A 22,003-nucleotide genomic window follows, 5' to 3' on the forward strand; every position below is an offset into this window, starting at 1 on the left:
ACAACAACAACAACAAGGAGAGCGAAAAATCATGAGCGAGAAACGAATTGCGCACAAAACTGTCATCAAATGACAAATGCTTGACAGCATCAATCAGCAACTGCGACGGCGACTGCGACTGCGACTGAGTTTAGAGCGGCGACAGAGATGGCAGCGCATAGCCGGCGCCGCCGCAAGCAAAAACGCAGCGACGCCGGCAGTGCAGTAACAAGAGCAGCAGCAGCAACTAGCATAACAGCGTTCGGCTTACAGCTATCTATGCCGCCGCTGCTGCTGCTCACATTGCTGTTAATGAGGACCACAACAGCGCTGTCGACGCCGACGTCTATGCATTTGAATGAAACCAAAGAAAATCGTGGCACAGCCAAGCAACTTAGCGGAATTAGTGTTAACAACATGTCCAGCACGCCCACAGCCACGCCCACAATCACACCCACTGCCACGCCCGTCGGCATTAGGGAGAACGTTATGCTGCCCTCATCGGATCCAGAGCGTGAGGCGCAAATACTTTACGAGAAATCGCTGCAGGAATATCATGGCAGTCAGCGTGCAAAAGCAGCGGCTGCGGCTGCGGCAGCCAGCGCCAGCAGTAACGTCGATAGCAACGGTGTTAGCGGCAGCGGCAGTGGCAGCAAGACAACAGCACGCAGTCTGCATAGCGTCTGCGAGCTGTGGCTGCTGAAGCACTGCCACTGCACCGGCAGCCTGGAGAATCTCAAGCTGAGCTGTCGCAGCATTGGCATCCTGGCAGTGCCTGTTAATTTGCCCAGCGAGGTTCTCTTTCTGTAAGTATAATGTACTTATCTATGCTAACATAGATAGGTGTATTTTATATAACAGCGTATGTTAAAAAGTTTTATGTTAATTTTCTTATACTTAGAATGAAATGTCATGTTCATTTATAATCTAAACTAACTCATAAATTGGAAAACTCATCAATTTGAACTTGATTCTCTCAAGCGATTGAATATCTCGTTTTATCAGTTGTTTGTTACAGATACTTTTTAATTATCCTTTTACAGACCCAAATATTCCACAATATACAGAAAGTTATAGATTATTACAATTAATTTATGGTCTATGCCATCAGCTGTTAATTACTTTCTTTTTGTTTTGCTTGATTTATTTTATCCCAAATCTAAAAAAAATTAAAGACGCGTAGTATAACTATTAACATGGAATTATATTAAGCGTTTAATTATTAAGCGATTAGGGGGGAATGAGAAAAAAGTATTTTGGCAGCCAAAATGCCAAATATTCCCCATTCGTATAATTACAAGTCAATTTCTTGGTGCTGTCGAAACGGTTTCTTTTTCATCATGTTTCTCTATATATATATATATATATTTTTTTTTTGTCAATTCTGTTTTGGCATGCGGTTTAATCTAATTACACATACGCCACGTTGTGCGAGGTTTCACAATCGCACGCTTGAGCTTTGCTCGTATGTTAGTCACGTTTTCTTGCCACCAAAAAGAAACCTCTCAAAGGAGTTTGGGCTCCCCGTTTTAGGTGGCCGCTGATTAATGGCCAAAGCGAACTGGCCATAAATAAATAAATAAATAAATTATTTATTAATTAACGCATCGCTTAGAGACAGTTTGAGTCATGGGCTATCAAATCTTGCTTTAAATATGACTGGCTGGCAAATAGATATGTCTGTGGCAGGTTGCATTGCCAATTGCCAATTGTTGCCGCAGTTCATCTTCATTTTTCTGCCATTTTTCTGTGGCTTCAACTAGCCCCGCAGTATGTTTATTTTTTTTTGAATGCCTTTTACCATTTGATTGATGGCCTGCAGAAAGTTTTCGGGTCCAAATTTGGCAACGCTTAAGCAGACTGTTCTATTCATGATAATATTTTATTTGCCGTGCGAGTGGCTTATTGAAATTGATAGATGGGCCTTCGCGAAATGATATTTTCCTTGAGAACTAAGCTCCCGGAAACATATTAATTTGTTTATTATTTTGTTTCATTGCTGTTTTTCTTTGCCCCTACAGAGATTTGGGCAACAACAATTTGACCAGACTGGAGGCCAATTCATTTTTCATGGTGCCACATCTCGAGGAGCTGTAAGTATAACAGAGGGAGGGATGGGTTTGGTAGAAAACCAAAAACTTTTTTACAAATGTTTAGGAATTTTGACATGCAGGCATACAAGGGCAATAAGCCAAGAAAATATTAGAGATACAAATGTTATGCATTTTATTAAAAATAATTAAATTTGTATATACATTTTTGAAACTTTTCTATTTATATAAAAAATATATACATGCCAAAAAAAAACTGATGAACGCAAAAACTTTATTACAAAGGCTTACAAAATCAAGAAAATTAAACAGATATTTTTCTGTAAATATGAAGATGAATAAAAACAAGTAAGAGGTTCTAGTCGGAAGCTCCCGACTAGGCGATACCCTGAACCCTCTTCTTCCAACATCAAATGCATATATATATTCTATTTTAGAAGCTATATGTCAAGTTTGGTGACTCTAGCTTTTATTATTTACCAAAATTGCCCAAAAAACATGATATCGATATAGATTGCTTGGAAACGGAGTAAGTTATCGATTATCGGAAACAAACTCGATCTGCGCTGGCACTAGGGGAACCTACATTTATTTCAAGTATCTAGCTCTTATAGGTTCTGAGATCCTTGCGTTCATACATACGGACGGACGGACGGACGGACGGACGGACGGACGGACGGACGGACGGACGGACGGACAGACAGACGGACATGGCTAGATCGACTCGGCTATTGATGCTGATCAAGAATATATATACTTTATGGGGTCGGAGATGCTTCCTTCTGCCTGTTACATACATTTGGATTTCGCACAAATACAATATAGCTTTATACCAATTTTTAATGGGTTCAGGGTATAAAAATTGTATAACATTTTAAATAATAGTTTCTTGGTTTATTTTTGTGTACACTTTTATATTCTTGACGAGGGCAGTATTTGTCATGAAATGTGTGTCGCATTAGGAAGACAAATCCGACATCATCATGCATATACTATATATTCTTAATCAGCATCAAGAGTCAGATTGATATAGCCATGTTCGTCTGCCTGTAACAGGCAGTTCATATGTCGGAACCGACCGGATCGGACCGGACCGGATCGGATTATATCATATAGCTGCCATAGCAAAGATCGTACAAACTCAGTATTTACGCGCTTCACTAGCCTCACATACCTGCAAAAGGCAAATGTCCCCAAGGGTATTAAATAATTAATGAATTATTTAAATTATATTTATATGCCAAAATGTAGATATATTAAAGTATTGAATGGGAGATCACAGATATATCAGCAGCATATGAAAACTTTTCTTGATTACTCAAAAATTATGACTAAAAATTTGTCAAGCATATTTAGTAAAACAATATGCCTAAGAAGTTGCAAGCCTTTCGATTTATATAACAAAAATAAATTCATTTCAAAAGAAAAGCTTTCTTTAATTAATTTTCAAACATTTTCTTTGATTTCTCATAAAAATATGCTGAAAGACAACAAAAATTAGAAACCTAAGCGTATATAAATTAAAATGGAAAACTCTGTAAAAATCTTTTCAGCTATTTCAGCCAAAATACACTTGAAAAATTGCAAAGATTTTAAATCTATGTAATTAATAAGCACAGCTGATATAATAAATGGTGCTATTTGGCCTTCCAGGCTCCACTCAAGCCACATAGTATTAGTCACACACACACACACACACACACACATATATACTACAGCCCCCCTCCCCTACACTGCCCGTTGTTTAATGCCTCAAACCACAAGTCATTGCCGCCGCCCCCTATTTTCCACGCCCACTTTTTAATGTGTATACTAAGAGGCCAGGGGCGATTGTTTCAAAACACAAAAAATTATATGAAAAACAAAGGCGACAAAAACATGGCGCAAACTTTCATTGTTGCCTGTCATGAGCGCTGTGGCTCATTATTCAATTTCACAGTGTATTCGCCCGCTCCGTAGCCCCCGCCGTACCCTAACCTGCCCCTCTTCCAAAAAAAAATCACAGCGGTCAGTTGTGGACAAGGAGTTTAGACAGGACAGTGACTGTGCCCATGCCCAGCATTATAAATTACTTGATAACGTTTTATACATACACTCAGAGAATATACCACAAAATATTAAATTAAGTTAAATACAAATACAACTAAATATTAATCTGCACACAGTTCTTAAGCTAAGAAGGAATTTCTTATTTTAAGATGTTTATTTTAATGCCAAACTTCATGAGTACAGGATTCAAATACAGTTGAATACTGTAGTACGAAAATGTTGTATATTTATTGAGATTGCTTATTCTTTTATTACTTAATTCAAGTTTTTTCCATGTTTATAACTTAAATGTTTATCTTAAAAACAAGAATTTCGATTATACTTATTTTTAATTGCAACTAAAAGTACCTTAAATTTAAAGCCTTCATTCAGCATAGTTAAGATTATTTTAGGTATGCTTTCTTTTCTAAAGCTTTCTTTTCTTGTCCTTTTATTTTTTTACATTTCTTAAAATTTAAGATCATAAATTTTTCAAGCTGAATTTAAGAAAGTGCGAGAATGAAGGGAAACTTAAGACAGAAAGGAAATAACTTCCAAAAATGTGATTTCCTTAGGGGAAATTCCTAAATTTGAAACGATTTCAAATTACATTTTTCTCTGAGTGTATAGATATCTATGTGTATATGTGTGTGAATTTCAGCGACTTTGCTGGATTAATTACTCAGGCTGTTATCCTTGCAATTTCCTGCACTTTCGACTTTCGCCTTACCACTTTTGTTGACCAAGGGAAGGTTATTTTTTTTTTCTGTTCTATTTGCAGAACTTTGTCGGACAATAGCATCATTAATATGGATCCGTATACGTTTTACGGTTTGGCCAAATTGAAGCGTTTAAGTTTGCAAAATTGCGGCCTTAAAGCACTCGCGCCACATTCCTTTCAAGGACTCAGCCAGCTTGTCAGCCTGTAAGTATTAAATGCCAACTCAAATTGTTGTTGTATTTTCCTTTGTAGCTATGTGTGCGTGTGTGTGTGTGCGTGTGTGTACGTGTGCGTGTGTATCTATTTAATGTTTGCTTTTAAGCGTTGGCAGCGCCTTCGAGAAAGGATGCCGCCGCAGGCTGAAGGCAGACGCCTGCGGGATCAATTAGTACGCTTGCTGCCATTTAGTTTGCTGACTGTGCACACACACACACACATACATGCACACACATACACGTACTGCAAGCAATTACACGCTATTTTGTTCATATTTTACGCTTTCCATTTCCTTTACTCACTTCGTTGTGCAATCGTTCAAAAACAAATGCATATATATCCACATATATGTGAACAATTACACCCGACACCCGACACCACCTGCACCGTCACCGCCACCAACCCAACCCAACCCCCCCGCGGCACAGTCAATTGAACGGCAACGCCTTGGTCAGCCTGGATGGCAACTGTTTGGGCAACCTGCAACAGCTGCGCACCCTGCGCCTCGAAGGGAATCTCTTCTATCGCATTCCAACAAACGCTTTGGCCGGACTCAAAACACTCGAAGCACTGTGAGCGTTTTTTTTTCTCATTTCGTTTATTTTATTTTTACCTATTGTGCTAAGATTTCTTTTTTTTACTAACCCACCAGTTGCATGTTTGAATTTTTGAATTTTCGCATTTGCTGCCATTTTAAATTAATATTCCCAGTCGTAAACCAATTGTATGTCCATTTAATTACGCATTGCATTCTGTCTCATTTTTAGCTAGTTCCTTTTTTATTTTTGTTTATTTATTTTTTTGATTTAGTTTGGCTGTCTGCATAATTTTGCATGTGCAATTAGCAAATTTGCTTTTGGTGGCAGAAATATGCATTTTATGTGCGGTTTTTAGCTGTGCGTATTTTGGCTTTAATGAAATGCGCGGGCCAAATGAATCATGTGAAATTGCTAATGCGTTGACAAAAGCTCTGACAATAAGCCAACAATTAGTTAGTGACAGCATTTTTGGAATATTATTTGCATATTAGAAATTTCATGTTTATTAATTTATGTGGCATACTTTTTGGCGCGGTCTGATATTCGATATTCAGATGAGTTCGCGATTTTTATGCCAAATCAATTTATCATAATAATTATAATAATTACTATAAAATATGTATTAAAAAAAAAAAACAAATCCTTATGTTGATTTTGGTTAGTTGATTTAGTTTTTTTTTAAAGCTGAAATACACAATTTGATCTTCTATAACAATAAGCATATTAATAACTATAAGATACTTTTTATATACTTATGTCCGGGAGTCCGGGGACGCACCACAACAGCTACAAGTACTTAGGGGTGCACTTAGACAAGCGCTTGAATTTTAACAAACACATCACATGTGTTTCCGAAAGCCTTGAAGAAGAGATTGGTAAAATTAAGATGGCTTCCGAACAGTAGAAATGCGTTATCTTTTAAAAATTTAAAACCTGCATAGCGTTATGGAATTCAGGTATACGGTATTATTGCAAAGTCCCGTCTTACGAAAATCAGAGTGTTTCAAGCAAAAAAGCTCCGATATCTGTCTGTTTCCCCCTGATATATGAGAACCTCCGATTTGGACAAAGACCTAGGAGTGCGCAAAGTCGGGGATGTTATAAATATACAGGCTGAAAATTACATAGCGTGACTGAGAAACCAACCTAATCGTCTGGCTAGGCGTCTTCTAAGTATGCGTAGAATTGGAGGAGTCCGAACGCGAAGCAGATTGCGAAGGTCTCACCCAAATTTTTATAGCCATGATTTGTATAGCCACCCTTGTTACCAGTAGAATAAGTATTTTGTAAATATTCATATAAATTTAAATAAAGTTGTTTCTTATAATAACACAATTAAAATAAAGCAAACAAAATGTTAAAAAGAAAAAAAATATATCTATATAAAAAATACTTATCTGCAATCCTCTTAAAATTTATTAACCGTTTTTTAATTTAATAGATAATTTTGTTTTTTTAAGTAAGTTTATTTTACAACTGAAATCGCATATTAATCTTACATTGAGAATTATTCAATTTAAATTAATAGCTTAATAGCGCAGTAATTCCCAGTAATCTACTTTAATTATAACCACGCTCAATTATGATATGTCATTTATTTAATGCGCATGTTTTTAACTCCAACTTTTGTTAAAAGAAACTCATTTACAATTTCTAACCATAACTTAGGAACTTGGTCAATTGCTCATCTCTATGTGGTCTATAAAAAGTTGAATAATAACTGAAAGCAGTTGTCCATAAACGATTCCACGATTACTCATAATTTCTAATTTTCTCCACTCTCTCTCCCTCTCTCTCAACCGTAATGCGAACCGTAATATTTAGCAATTTGGGCAGCAATTTGTTGACAATAATAAACGATGAGGACTTTCCGCGAATGCCAAATTTGATCGTGCTGTAAGTAGGACACCATCCCATAAATTGATTCCCTTTATATTTCTTAAATAATATTATTTATTTAACAGTCTACTGAAGCGAAATCAAATCATGAAAATCTCTGCGGGCGCTCTCAAGAATTTAACGGCCTTAAAAGTTTTGTAAGTAAACCAAATACCTTAAGAACTTCACATAAGCACAAACATTTATATATACATACATATACATATACATATACTATACATACACACACACATACACATACTTGACATGACAGAACAGAACCGGATGTTACGGCATGGGACAGACAACCCATGGAGTGACCCACAAAATTGCAAGTGATATTCAAGTCAAATAAAATGCAATACTAATAGAACTTCGAATACGCTTTACGAGTATTATTAGCAGGGAAGCTTAAAAACAATAATTTAGGTGAGTTAAAATAGGATTAATAAATTATTTTATGAAACAGCTCAAAGAATAAGATTTAGAGCATAATAAGTATGATATAAAAGTTAAAAAATATATAAACTAAAAATAAAAAGTTCAAAATAATTAAATAAAAAATAAATAGTAAGTAGAGACCTATTAGCGCTCGTTTGGAATAATAGTTTAAATAAAAAAATAAATAAAATAGCTAAAAACAATGAACAAAAAACAAATTTAAATAATATATGGCAAGCAGAGAACGATTAGAGTACGCTTAAAATATAAGTTAAAAGAAAAAAATATACAAAAATAAAAAAAATGAAATCGTTGAAAATAATACCTAAAAAATAGATATTAAAAAATCAAGGTGTCAACACGTTTGGAACCACACAACAAATCAAAAAATAATTTATGATCAAGCTAAAATATCTAGACATTTTTCTGTTGAAAAAAAATGTGCTCAAAGAGCGCTAAAAATAATTTATGGAAAAGCATGCGAAATTTTGTAGGCACAAAAAAAAAAAGATTACATATAAACTTAAACTATAATTTTGAAATGAATCCCTAAACCCCTAATTTCCAAATATAAATTCAAAGTTTTTGATTAGGAAAGAAATTAAAAAAAAAGTTTTTTACATCAATAATCAATAAGTCACAGATATTTATTTTATTTCTTACTAACTTTTTTCATTTATTTTATTTTGTATTTTTGTATTTATATTTATTTATTTATTTTCGTATATTTTGTTTAATTTTTATTTATATTTTATTTGAAGTTTTAAAAGCTTTAATATAACTCACACTTAAGAGTATTTTTTTTTGTGAAAACTCGCTGCAAAACAAACTTCATATGAAAGTTTCAATCCTTGAGAACGTAAACAGCAGCAAGTTGAAGTGCAACTGGAAATGGAGTTCATCCGTTTCATTTCTTTTGGTGCCTCGTAAACGTTGAAAGTGTGTGTAAAAAATGGGTATGTTCTCTTTGTACAAATGTATGTAACGGGCAGTAGGTGGCTTCTCTGACACCTTAGAGTATATGTCGGCACAACAAGCCGATTCGAAGAAATACAAAATATATATTCATGAATATAATACGTAGGCATAGTTTTATCCAAACTATCCTTCAGTTGCTTCATATCGTTGTCTTTATTTAAAAGCAGAATTTTTAGTAATATTTCGGAGATTTGAAGGGAAGAAACACCTTCCACCGTCTTCGGCACGCCGAACCTTAAATACCCTTTTAGATATTTCCCTTTTGCAAGTTTGATGAAAGTGTCTTGGAAAACTGACTATTTTGCCATATAAGAACGTATTTTTCAACCGATCGTTCATATGGCAGCTTTATGTTATATGGGGTATCAAAGCCCTGTTTTGATGCCCTGTAAAGCTTAAAGTTTCAGCATGAAGCTGAGTAAAGGGTATCTGTTGGTACGGCATTTTTGACTAAAGCGTTCTTGTTTATTTTTGGGGCATGGTTCGAATGAATTTCAATTCTTGGAGCAAGGCGTGGAAAACTTCATGTTTTAAGCGTTGCAACAGCTTAAATTGTCGACGTAGCGACGCCACTGCTGGCGTCGCAGTCGCCGCCGCAGTCGACGTCGCCGTTGCTGCTGCTGCTGCTGTTTACCGCAAATTTTTGGCTTTTGCATTGCATACTTTGGGGGCGGGCGCATAAAGTGCCGTTAGCCAAGCTCGAGGGCTGCAGACGGTGACAAATATGCAAATTTATGTTGCGGCTGACAGACGTGGCAACTGAACTAAACAGACAAACTGCACAGGGGACAAGTGGGAGACGTGGGAGCCGTGGGAGCGAACGTGCAACTGTATAAGAAGAAGAATGCATCAAGTGAAAGTGAAAAACTTTTGCCGTGCAACGCGTAAATCTGTGTTGAAAGTATCAAGAAATTTTCCGTATGCATTTCCCTAGAGATTTATGAGTTTTTTCAACTCAGACTCTGCCGCACGAAGCCAACCAACAGCCGATACCGCACCCACCCGCCAACCCCCACCCCTTAAGTTGCGTGCCTGTAACGCGTTCGCCAAGTGAAAGTTGCGCGGGTTTTGTTTTAACGCCAGTCACGCATATTGAAGGATAGTGAAGTGAACTGATGCTACGGATACGGGAGAGGGGTGGGGAATATACACGTATTAATACATTTAATAGAGGGCGGGACTGATAAAAAGCATATATATGATACAACAAATTATAAAAAAAAGTATTAAAATATTAGAAAACAAGAAAGAAAGGCTATCTTCGGCACGCCGAAGATCTAATGCCCTTGCAGACCCAACCTTTTCATAATGCTTATAGTGCTTTGCCCGTATCTAAGAAACACAGGGAAAATTGATAAACAAAATGTTTTTTCATACAACTTAATTTTCGACCGATCGTTCCTATGTCAGCTATATGATATAGTGGTCCGGTCTAGCTGGTTTTCACATACATATGTGCTGTGTGCAACAGAAAGACGGACTTCTGCAAAATTTCATTAAGATAGCTTTAAAACTGAGAGACTAGTTCGCATAGAAACAGACATGTCCGTCATGGCTCTATCGACTCGGCTATTGGTGCTGATCAAGAATATATATACTTTATGGGGTCGGAGATGTCTCCTTCTATGCGTTTCACATTTCACGACATTATTAGAATACCCTCTGCAAGGGTATAAAAAGGTTTCTAATTGCCCAAAAAATAATTTTAAATTAAATAAGAGATCTGTATTAATATTTACATTTCTATTTACATTTATATGTATTCAAATATATATAAACTAGCGGGCATACCCCGGCCTTACGCGTGGCACGTATGAAATTAATTCTCTCAGAGATCTCTGAAAATGAGTTTGCAACCGGTAAACAAAAAACTTGCATGCAACCGTTTTCCGCCAATTTGCCACTGCTGCGGGTGAAATTTTTTAAATCGCTGCAACACGTATTCATTAAGTTCTTGTATATAGAGCTTTGAAAATAATGAAGCAAATCGGAAAAATTGGAAATGAGTTAGATCACAAAACGTCATCCAGCATATCTTTCACCCCCATTTCCACCAAGGAGGAATGCATTTTTCAAAAAGCGTGAAAAACTATGAAAATGAGCTTGAAGCCGATCGGATGGTAAACAACAAAGTTTCATACAAACGTGTTTCGCGATTTTTGCACACATGCGGCTGGAATTTTCGCACCTTCGTCACATAAGATAACGACAGTGAAAATTTCAGCTTGATAGCTCTTAGGGAATGGGCTGTGCGTTGATCACCAATCAGTCAGTCAGTCAATCAGTCAGTCTAGATAAACAGTTTTATATATAGAGAAAATACATTATATTATGTATTATGATAAAAATGGTCTGGTTACTTTTAAATTTTTAAAGATAATAACTTTTACTTAAAACATTAAAATCATATTTTTAAAAGTAAAATAAAAATAAAATAATTATTTTACGAATTCTGCATATTTTATATAAATTATATACGTCAATGATATAAAATATGAATAAAGTAATAAAGTGTTATGTAAATGTAAACACATATTAAAAAAAATTGTATGTATGAATACATTAAAAGAAAACAATTTTTAAAAAATGCAAAAAAATAATATAATATTTATTATTAAAGTTGTTTATGTTATTCTAAATTATTTGCAATGGGAAGTGCTAATCCCAAAATGAGCTATAAATTGCAAACACATGTACATATCATTTAACAGAAACACATTGAATTTACATGTTTGTGCATATATTTTTTATATTTTTACCCTCACGTATAATTGAAATCAATGCACTTTGTTTGAAACTAAACTTTATATATTCATGCATAAATTTGCATCCCACACACATACACATACACACACACACATTGACACACATATATTGTTGAGGGTGTCCCTGGGTCATCCAATCAGAATGTTTAGCTACGTGCGGACACGTACAGAGATTGAGACTGGACCCACGAAAGATGCGAAGAGCGCAATGCAAATGCAGAGTCGGGCGACTCACAGAACAAATCACAATATTTATAAACGATATTTGAGATGTGCTTCAATAATAATTTTATGTTTCACTCTTCTTCTTTGCCAATTTGTTTTCTTTCTAGAGAACTGGATGATAATTTGATAAGCAGCTTGCCGGAGGGACTCGGCAAATTGCCGCAGCTGCAGGAGCTGTAAGTATTTACACCTGCTGCCAAACATAGATTAAAACCTTGGAAAAGGGTTGTTGGCGAGGCAGGGGCAGTGCGGTGGAGTAGAAGGGGGGGTATGTTGTAAACTAGAGTAAAGACCGCTACAATTTGCTGCATTGTTAAGTTGGCAGCACAACATTTGCTACTTTGTCAGGCGGCAAACAAGCGGAAACCAAAAATCATAACGCGTCATTACTTTGCGAATTTACGGTGCTGCCCCCTCCCAGCACAACCCCTTCCACTAGTAGAAGCTCTAAGCAACTACCCCCCTCGGTCTGCAGTTGCCGTTGACTTGCGACACATCCTGTAGCCATTGCGAATGCAACTGTAAAAAAAGTAGAGAGTAAAAGTCTATTTACTCTATCATGCGGTTTGTAAGAAAAGTTCAAAATCGTAAAAAGAAGAAGGTCTGGAATAAGAGAGAGAAAAAGAGAAAGAGTGTGAATTAGGCAGAGAGGGAGTTAGATGAACGGAGATAGAGAGTCAAAAGAGCAAATAGGAAAGATCTTTAAAATTAAGACATACCTACAAGTATTACAATGTTTATCGATCTGGAAATTATGTTATTTATGTATTTTTCGAGCATTAAAAACATATTCAGAGCTCAACATGAACTTTTAAGACCATGAATAAAATATCGATAAAAATCGATACCAAACTAATTGTGAACAACCACTGCCAAATCATTACAAAAATAATAGCAAAACGTCTAGAGATAATCTTATGCATATTTTGATAATTATTGACTTATCAATTATAGAATTATATTATTATAGAAATCATATCTTTTCAGGTTTAATATGATAGATTATCAAGAAAATGTAGCTTTACAATTTAAAAAATTGTTCAAACATACGAAAATATTGCCGATAGAACTGACATTCTCCATATAAATAAATTGATAAATATAAATGTATCGATATAAAATAGATTAATTGTCATAATTTCGGAATAATCTATGCGAGTATAGTAACAATATAATGTTTTTCAAAAATACGACAATTTTTTTTTTATTAAAACTGGCATTATCCCAGGAAACGATTGTATATCGATATATTTATATTTTTCTATATTAACGATATTATCGTATTTAAAAAAAAAAATATTTTTTTAGGAATTGCAGCATAAATATGTCATTAAATTACAATATAAATATATTTGTAGACAATCGTTTATGCCAATCATAATAATTCTTACTAGAGGGTATTTAAAATTCTTAATTTCAATATGATTTTATTCTGGCCGCAGTTGCATTTTGTTGTTGCCACACGCACTTCCTGCGAGTGGCAACTGCGGCAACTGCAACAACTGTGGCAACTGGCGACTGTCATTGGAATCGTTGACATCGTTGCGACAGTTTTTGCCTCTTGCAACGTTTCTCAAATGTCTCCCCAAGGAAATTCAATTTCTGGTAAACAGGATAATTATGAGCATGTTAAATGTTTCGATAAAAGCCACGCTGCGTTGCACTCACCCAAGCCAGCTGAAGCAACTGCTATCCCCATGATTGGGGAATTAAACTGGCAAATAAATTCGTTTCGGGTGGATGGAGTGGCCTGGGGGCGTGGCCGTTGAGAAATCTTGCACTTTTTCTTGGCTCACATGTGATGCGGTTTTTATTTTTATTTTATTTCCATTTTTTTTTTTTTTTGCCCACAAGCAAGAAAAACAAATTTAAAAGGATTAAAAACATTTTGTAGTGCTTGCACTTTGTTGACTGCCAAGCAGAGTCAACTGTTTCTTAGTGGGAAGCCAAATAAAACCAAAAAAAAAAAAAAAAAATGGAAATGAAAATAAAAATAAAATGAAAAGCCAGGCAACAAATTAAAACGATAAACTCGGAGATTTGCTACAAACTCGTGCTAGCAACCGAAAAGCAAAATAATATTTTAAAAGTAGACATCAAATGTGGAAAATTAAGAGAAAAGCAAACAAGCGGTAAAAACATTGTTTTGTTAATTATTCAATTTAAACATAAAATTATTAAACGTGCATACGTTAAATCTAGGCGCAAAAAAGCCTAAAATAGAATTGAATTTTTGCTAAAAAGTTGATCAAAACAAAAATGCAACTGCTAAGAATAAGTTATTTAAATATGTTCTTATTTTAAATCCCTAAAAGAATAAAAATATTAATTCAAAATATTCGAAAACAAATTTTTATGCATTCAAAATTAAAAGTAATATCTTTCTCTCTCTAGTTAGGCTACATTTTTTAAATTAAAAAATTATGTATATTTTAAGTTTAAGCTTAAGCTAATAGAGCACAATTTTTAATATTATAATAATACAATAATAATAATATTATTTTATAAATAAGTGTTAGGGCTAAATTTTTAAATTTAAAAATGTATATATATTTAAAGTTTAAACTAAAGCTAACAAAACATAATTTTTAATATTACAATAAAATAATAATAATAACAATATTTAAATCAAAATTATAATATAGTAAAAGTTTTAAATGTACACAAATTCACATAAGTTTCGATAAAATATTTACAATCCACAGATTTAATTATTAAAACTAAAAACAAAATAGTACAATTTCTAAGATTACTCAATTGTGTACCTTTTATATGTCATCTGTGCCTAGGTACTTAGGTGCCTTAAGTTGAAATTTTTTTATACGTTTCCTAGAAAGCCTTCACCTTAAATGTTGACTCACTAAGGAGAACACTTTTTTCAAGTTTCTGGAAAACGTTCGCAAGTGCATTTCCTGAATGTTGGCCAAGAAAAACCAAAAGACGATAACAAAATAAGCGCCAAAAAAGAAAAAAAATAAAAAAAAAATATATATATATATATTGTGCACTTATTTTATGCGTGGCAGTTGTCTTGGTAGCTGGCCAACTTGACTTTCAAATGCAGCTGCAACGCGGCAAGTGTCAAGTGGCACTTGCCAGCAGAGTGCATTTTCTAGATACACGCTTGCATCTCACAGATACATATCTATCTTTTGCAGGTCCATGACGAGCAATCGCCTGCGCTGGATAAACGATACGGAACTTCCACGCAGCATGCAGATATTGGATCTGCGCGCGAATCCTCTATCCACGATCACAACAGGAGCCTTTCGCGGCATGTCTAAGCTAAGAAAGCTGTAAGTACCCGATGTTAAAGCCAGCCTGTGCCAATTCATTTATATATATTTTACAATTTCAGTATACTCTCCGATGTGCGCACTTTGCGTAATTTTCCTGAACTGGAGGCCTGCCATGCGTTGGAAATACTTAAGCTGGATCGTGCGGGCATTCAGGAGGTGCCATCGAATCTGTGTCGTCAAACACCAAGACTGAAGAGTTTGTAAGCTAATGAAATACCGCATTCATATAATTTCTGATCTAATATTGTTGTTGCCTTTAGAGAACTTAAAACCAATTCCCTGAAAAGCATCCCAAATTTAAGTAGCTGCAGAGACTTAAGGCTGTTGTGAGTATATCAACTAGAGTTGGGTGCGTAATAATATTAATAATTAAATATTTAAAGTGAAAGCTTATGTTCCTTTGCGCTTAATATTTTAAATACATGCCCATCTCTAGTATATATTCAACCTTCTCTACGTGAACGGCTGTAACTTACAATATCTTTCTTTTTAGAGATCTATCGAGTAACCAAATCGAGACGCTGCAGGGTCGACCTTTTCATGGACTCAAGCAGCTGCATGATTTGCTGCTCTCCTACAATCGCATCAAGACCCTGCCGCAGGATGCCTTTCAGGGCATACCCAAGCTACAATTGCTGTAAGTATATGCGAAACTCTTTCATTAGACTCTAAATACTAGCCAATTTGTGTTCTGTACAGCGATCTGGAGGGCAATGAGATAGTCCATATACACAAGGATGCGTTTGCTGCCTTCACAGCTCTGGAGGATCTCAATTTGGGCAATAATATCTTCCCACATCTACCGGAGGCAGGTCTACGCGCTTTGCTGCACTTGAAGACGTTTAATAATCCTAAATTGCGCGAATTCCCACCGCCCGATACGTTTCCACGCATCCAAACATTGATCCTGTCCTATGCGTATCACTGCTGCGCCTTTCTGCCTCTGGTGGCCATGTCCGCCCAGCGCAAAACCTCACAGGTGCAGGAGGCGGTGCTATTTCCATCCGATGCAGAGTTTGACATGACCCTGTGGAACAACAGCATGATGAACATTTGGCCACAGATGCGTGCGTAACACACTTAAAGTCGTAATATTCTATTTTGCTATGCGCTACCAGATATAAATTCAACTCCATCTACATGCTCTAAAGGAGTATGTTGTCCGTAAAATGAATTTTTATTGCCTATAGACCCACAAAATATGGTTCTTGGTTTTGTGCACGGCCTACACCAATGCCTTTCCCTTAAGTTGAACTCCCTCCTTGAACTCAGGTTCGGATTCGAACTAGAGATGGGGATGGGCCGTGCTATTCTTCAAGGCACAAAGTTTCTCGCACAGCAAAACCTAATTTCTTCTACTTCACCAAGAGTCCGATATCTAAAGCTAGCATGAAGTGAAAACAATTTTATCTGATATAATCAGAATCGAGCACAGTCGATATTTCGCAGGCTTCACTTAAGAATCTTAAGCCCAACTTTTCCGACAACTTTCGATGAAAATTATACAAAAATATTAAAGTAAGACACAAAGTAAAATAGATATTAAGTTAGTTTCCATTCTTAAATTGAAGAAATTGTGTATTTTACATCTTCTCAAGATGAGACAGATTTTAATATTCTGTATAAAGTCTATTCTATATTAAAGTCTGAGAGTTGAACTTGCCAAATGAGCTCCTTTAATTATCAAATCAAAATATTTTTGATAGACACAGTTGTAGACCAACAAACCCTATAACTTAAAAGACTTTATTGAGCCCTTTTTAAGTTGCCTTTATATAGCGAATAGAGTATTGCGCAATCTATTTTATCTGGGTGCCAGTTTCTTACTTATTTGTTCTTCTTGCAGACAATCTTAGCAAACAGCTAGGCGCTGCGATGCACGATCTGTGGGACTCACCGCTGAACAACTACAATCTAAATGAGGATCTGCAGCAGTCGCCGACGGGCAGCCAATCGGCTAGCAGCTATATGGAGGAATATTTCGATGAGCATGATGTGAGTGGGCCCGGCACCGGCTATGGCTTTGGCACGGGCCTGTTTAGTGGCATTACGGCAGATGATCTGCAGCCGGGCTCGGTGCAGTGTTTGCCCATGCCGGGTCCATTTCTGCCCTGTGCAGATCTCTTCGACTGGTGGACATTGCGCTGCGGTGTTTGGGTCGTCTTTCTGTTGGCGCTGCTGGGCAATGGCACCGTTGTCTTTGTGCTGGTCTGCTCCAGATCGAAAATGGATGTGCCCAGATTTCTGGTTTGCAATCTGGCCGCCGCGGATTTTTTTATGGGCATCTATCTGGGAATTTTGGCCATTGTGGATGCGGCTACGTTGGGTGAATTTCGAATGTTTGCGATACCCTGGCAAATGTCGTTGCTCTGCCAGTTGGCTGGCTTTCTGGCGGTGCTCAGCTCGGAGCTATCTGTTTACACGCTGGCAGTGATTACGTTGGAGCGCAACTATGCCATCACCCATGCGATACACCTGAATAAGCGCCTGTCCCTGCGCCAGGCGGGCTACATCATGAGCGTTGGCTGGATCTTTGCGCTCTGCATGGCGCTTCTGCCGCTGCTCGGAGTCTCCGATTATCGCAAGTTTGCCGTTTGCCTGCCCTTTGAGACGACCACGGGCGTGGCCAGTTTGACCTATGTGATTAGCCTGATGTTCATCAATGGCTGCGCCTTTCTCACCCTCATGGGCTGCTATCTGAAGATGTATTGGGCGATACGCGGCAGCCAGGCCTGGAATACGAATGATTCGCGCATTGCCAAGCGCATGGCATTGCTGGTGTTTACGGATTTCCTCTGCTGGTCACCCATTGCATTCTTTTCCATAACCGCGATTTTTGGACTGCAGCTCATCTCGCTGGAGCAGGCCAAGATCTTTACGGTGTTTGTGTTGCCGCTGAACAGCTGCTGCAATCCGTTTCTGTATGCCATCATGACAAAACAGTTCAAAAAGGATTGCGTCACGCTCTGCAAGCACTTCGAGGAGACACGCGTCGTTGGCGGCGGCGCTACTGCAGCGGCACGTGCCGCACGTGGCAAGCGTGGCGGTGAGCTGCCGCCGCCGCTGCTGCCTGCTACGGCCACTACGGCCGCTGCTGCTGGTGTGGCACATCCGCCTGGATGCCGCTGCCTGCGCATGCTGCCCAGCGAGATGCCCAACTGGCACAAGATGGAGCAGACAACGCCGACATTGTGGCAGCGTCTCAAGCGTTTGTGCTGCGGTCAGCGACAGCGGCGCAAGCAGCGACGTCAGCCGCAGCAGCGACGTCAACGCGCCTACACCGCTGCCGCCGCCAATCCGTATCAGTATCAGTTCGCGGAGTTGCGACAGCAGCGCAAGAATCGAGCCAGCTCCATATCCAGCGAGAACTTTTGCAGCTCGCGCAGCTCCAGCTGGCGCCATGGCGCCAACTCTTCGACGCCGGCGCCGCAGTCGAACTGCAGCATGCCGCTGAAGCTGATGGAGCCGGGCCAGAGCCACACGCACGGACGGCGCAGGCATTCCGCCTGGCTGATCACTCGCAAGACCTCACAGGACTCGAATTTGTCCAGCTCCCGCAACGATTCGTCCGCATCGGCCACTACGGCCAGCACCTCTACATTCCGGCTGTCGCGTTCCAGTGCCGGCAGCAGCACGCCGTTGCCCTCGATAATAGGTGAGTCGACTGCATTATTATACAACGACACTTACATGAAACACACTAAAATCTAACGAGGGAGCTATAGCAGCAAGTTAGAATTTTTGAAGGCATGTTCATAGAGTGAAAGCTTTAAAATCATCTCTATTAACCCTTTTCTAGAAAAATTAATCAGATTTTCTCTATGAAAGCTAATCAAAAGCTATATAATAACAAATATTAGATTAATTTCAAAGAAGACTCCGGCAATATATATAAACACTTCGCCAGAGTTAGACAAGTTGAAAATACTGATCTAGATCGAAGTAAAATTGTCCTAGGGCTGGATTAATCAATTAGGCAATGTCATTGCCTTAATCCAATTCTGAACGAAGAACAGAGGTGCTGTTAACAAATTAATCCAATTCATTTAAACAAATATCATTGCCTTAACACACAAAGTCACAAAAGCTCTTGAGGCTGAATCCCATTTTTGAGCCTTGTTTATTGCATCCAATATTTAAGCCAGTGTCATTGCGTTAACACCCGCTTAATCTTAGCCCAATTTACAGCACACAATGGCAAGCAGCAGCATGAGACATTGACCAAGCCGCGATTGGTGCGCCAGGAGGCAGTGCAGGAGGAGGAGGACTCATCGCCGCCACGTCTGGGCGTACGCTTTCTGCCCACCATACCCTCCGCCGCAGACAGCTCGGTTATAATGGATGACGGCGACTCGGCAAATGCGGCAGCTGGCAGTGCGGGTTGCCTGGGCATGCCGCAGCCGGGCGTCTCGAGCGGATTTCTGGTGACGCCGCCTGCGCAATTGCAGCCGGAGAAGCCACCGCCGGCGCCAAATGATGTGCCCGGATGACCAGGATTTTGGGGCAGCTGGAGGCGTCGGCATGAGGAGACCTACCTGTAATTGGGGAACAGAAAGCTCACTGTGTTCATAGATTGTATAACGCGGGAATTGGGACAGAAATTGGGGCATAGTGTAATATTGGAACATGGCCATGTGATGCAGCCAGGCGTCATCTATATAAATAATCTTAAGTAGTCAATTTGTTTGAGTTCGAGTCTAACACTCACACACACACACACACCCACACAACCAGTTCATCAAATGGAAAAAAAAGGAAACAACAACAGTTAAACACGAGTATTATGTGCTACATATATGTATATGTAATTTATTAATAGGTTAATCGTCCCTCTCGATAGGCTAGTATAACCAGCATATTTAGTGCTTAGACTAGCATAGTTTAAATGTCTATATTTCGATATGCGCGTAAAATATTTAGATAATGCTAAGCATTTGTCCACATTACTTGAAGATATTTAACAAGTTCTATACACACAGACACACTCACACGCACACTCAGACACACACGCATAGAAAACGATCTATACGAAAACGAAAAAAAGCCATAAAAATATTAAAGTTTATCTATTTACAGTAATCTATCTATTTCTGTTGGGATAAACTCTTTGAGTTCCGTTTAGAACTCTCTAAAATATAATTAAATCTTTATTTGTGCTATCTTAAAGATTAACTTTATTTTTTATGCTCTATAAAATTGGAAGTTATAGTTAATAGCCCTTTTAAAACTTTGAGCACGTTAAATTGGCTGTGCATAGATCTGACCTGGCTTTAACCCTTTTATCAGCTTTAAATTTTTGAAAAAACACCAAAATTATTCTAAATGGAAATTTCAATGATTAAATTCAGGCATATTTTTTTGTTTCTTAAGTTTTTACAAAGATTATTGCTATTATAAACTTATGGCAGTATAATTGGTTACTTGAGAGAGTTATTATGATATATATCTAAGTTAATTTCAACGTTGTTTAAACGACGAAAAGAAAATATAACTTTGGGAAACAAGTCTTCCTTTAGTTGATGTTATTTAGCAACTTAAATAAATTCTAGTCCTAGCTACGTTGGGCAAAATTTCTTGGAATTACAATTTTTACGATGCCGGTCGTCGATGTCTGTAATTTTCCTATTCCCTTTAAAATGGTGATTATCTGTGCGTCTGTATAATTTAGAATTTTCAAGTGTCCTTCGGTTGCCTTTGCAGTCATCATTAATATTAATCTGTAATTTTTTTACATTTCTTATATTGCTTTTATGAATTATCTTGTAGTTTCTAAAATGTTTCCTCTGAAGTTTTTAGGCCGTTAATTACTGAAGGATTTGGTTAATTTTTAAATATGGTCCGTGGAAGGTTGGAAATGGGATGTGGAACTTGAATTCTGTCGCGTTAGCTTTGCTGAGAAATATCTGCCTCTTAAATACATTTATTGGGGCTTCTATACTTGGTATTAAATTGTGGCTCAAACTGTCTGCACTATGCTGGGTGAAGGATACAGGGATTCGTGATAGCGCATCGGCTACAGTATTATCCCTATCTGTCTTATAGAGGAGTTAATAGTCTAAGCCTTCCAGGTATGCTTTCCACCTTTTTATTTCCTGCGTTGCCGTTCCAAGTGCTAATAGATTGGGTTAAGGGTCAGTGTATATTTTTACTATTGCTTTACCGTAGAGGCTTTCAGAGTCCAAATTATTGCCAACATTTTCCTTTCATTTGAAGTAATTCTCATCTTTTTTAGAAAATGTTCTAGAGAGCACAGTTAGATGCATCTGTTGTGAGATGAAATTCTTACTCTTACCTAATTACAGCTGTTGAAACCAAGGCGTTTTTGATTTTATTAAAAGCTTGACCTCTTCATTGAGTAAGACTTTTTGCTGATTGATTTTTAGACACACGTCCATCTTCCCCTCTTAAAAGAGAGCTTTGGCAAGTCCGAAGAAATATCTTAGATCTGTGAGTGTTTTCGAGTGTGGGTATTTTCCTATTGTCTCGATCTTATTGGGGTGGTTTCTATGCCTTTGTCTGAGAGCCTAGGTGGGTGTAGTTTCTTGTATTTACTGATAGGTTCATAGGAAATATTTTCAAAGTCTATTATTTCATTGGTATTTGTGGTGTTCAATAGTCGAATGTAAGAGTTTGTTGAACCTGTAATACACGCTCCAAAAATATACCGTTTTTTTTTTTCTTGATTTGGCATGAAAACTTGTTGATCAATTAATTTTAATTTAATTTGTCTAACTACTTCGGATCGGGCTGGTAGTAGAGTGAGTGTGCGTTTTAATATTTGTGGGTCTGATTATTAACCAATTTTGTGGTGCTTGTAAATCTAACAGATTTGCACTTCTTGAGGAAATCCATGCCGATAATCCCATCACATGATATAGGAAAT

At 37.5% G+C, this 22,003-nt stretch overlaps 1 protein-coding gene across 2 annotated transcripts; it reads left to right on the forward strand.

Annotated features, from left to right (window-relative positions):
- Positions 1 to 241: 241 nt before the first annotated feature.
- On the forward strand, positions 242 to 20,151 carry LOC115769211 (lutropin-choriogonadotropic hormone receptor). 2 transcript variants are annotated; one of them, XM_030713921.1, is made up of 14 exons: positions 242 to 785; positions 2,001 to 2,072; positions 4,840 to 4,983; positions 5,424 to 5,567; positions 7,359 to 7,430; positions 7,499 to 7,570; positions 11,929 to 11,997; positions 14,980 to 15,117; positions 15,180 to 15,320; positions 15,381 to 15,446; positions 15,614 to 15,757; positions 15,820 to 16,187; positions 16,967 to 18,775; positions 19,309 to 20,151. In XM_030713921.1, exons 1-14 carry the CDS (start codon positions 259 to 261, stop codon positions 19,608 to 19,610), a joined length of 4,068 nt encoding a protein of 1,355 aa, XP_030569781.1. In that variant the 5' UTR covers positions 242 to 258; the 3' UTR covers positions 19,611 to 20,151. The 2 variants fall into 2 exon arrangements, with proteins under 2 accessions (XP_030569781.1, XP_030569779.1); XM_030713919.1 differs by lacking the exons at positions 242 to 785; positions 2,001 to 2,072; positions 4,840 to 4,983; ... (1 more) ...; positions 7,359 to 7,430; positions 7,499 to 7,570 and adding an exon at positions 8,749 to 8,809 and having other exon boundaries at positions 19,297 to 20,151.
- The last annotated feature ends 1,852 nt before the right edge of the window (positions 20,152 to 22,003 follow it).

The sequence above is a fragment of the Drosophila novamexicana genome, unplaced genomic scaffold (assembly GCF_003285875.2).
Source record: "Drosophila novamexicana strain 15010-1031.04,08,12 unplaced genomic scaffold, DnovRS2.1 tig00004549-arrow-arrow-pilon, whole genome shotgun sequence".
NCBI lineage: Eukaryota > Metazoa > Arthropoda > Insecta > Diptera > Drosophilidae > Drosophila > Drosophila novamexicana.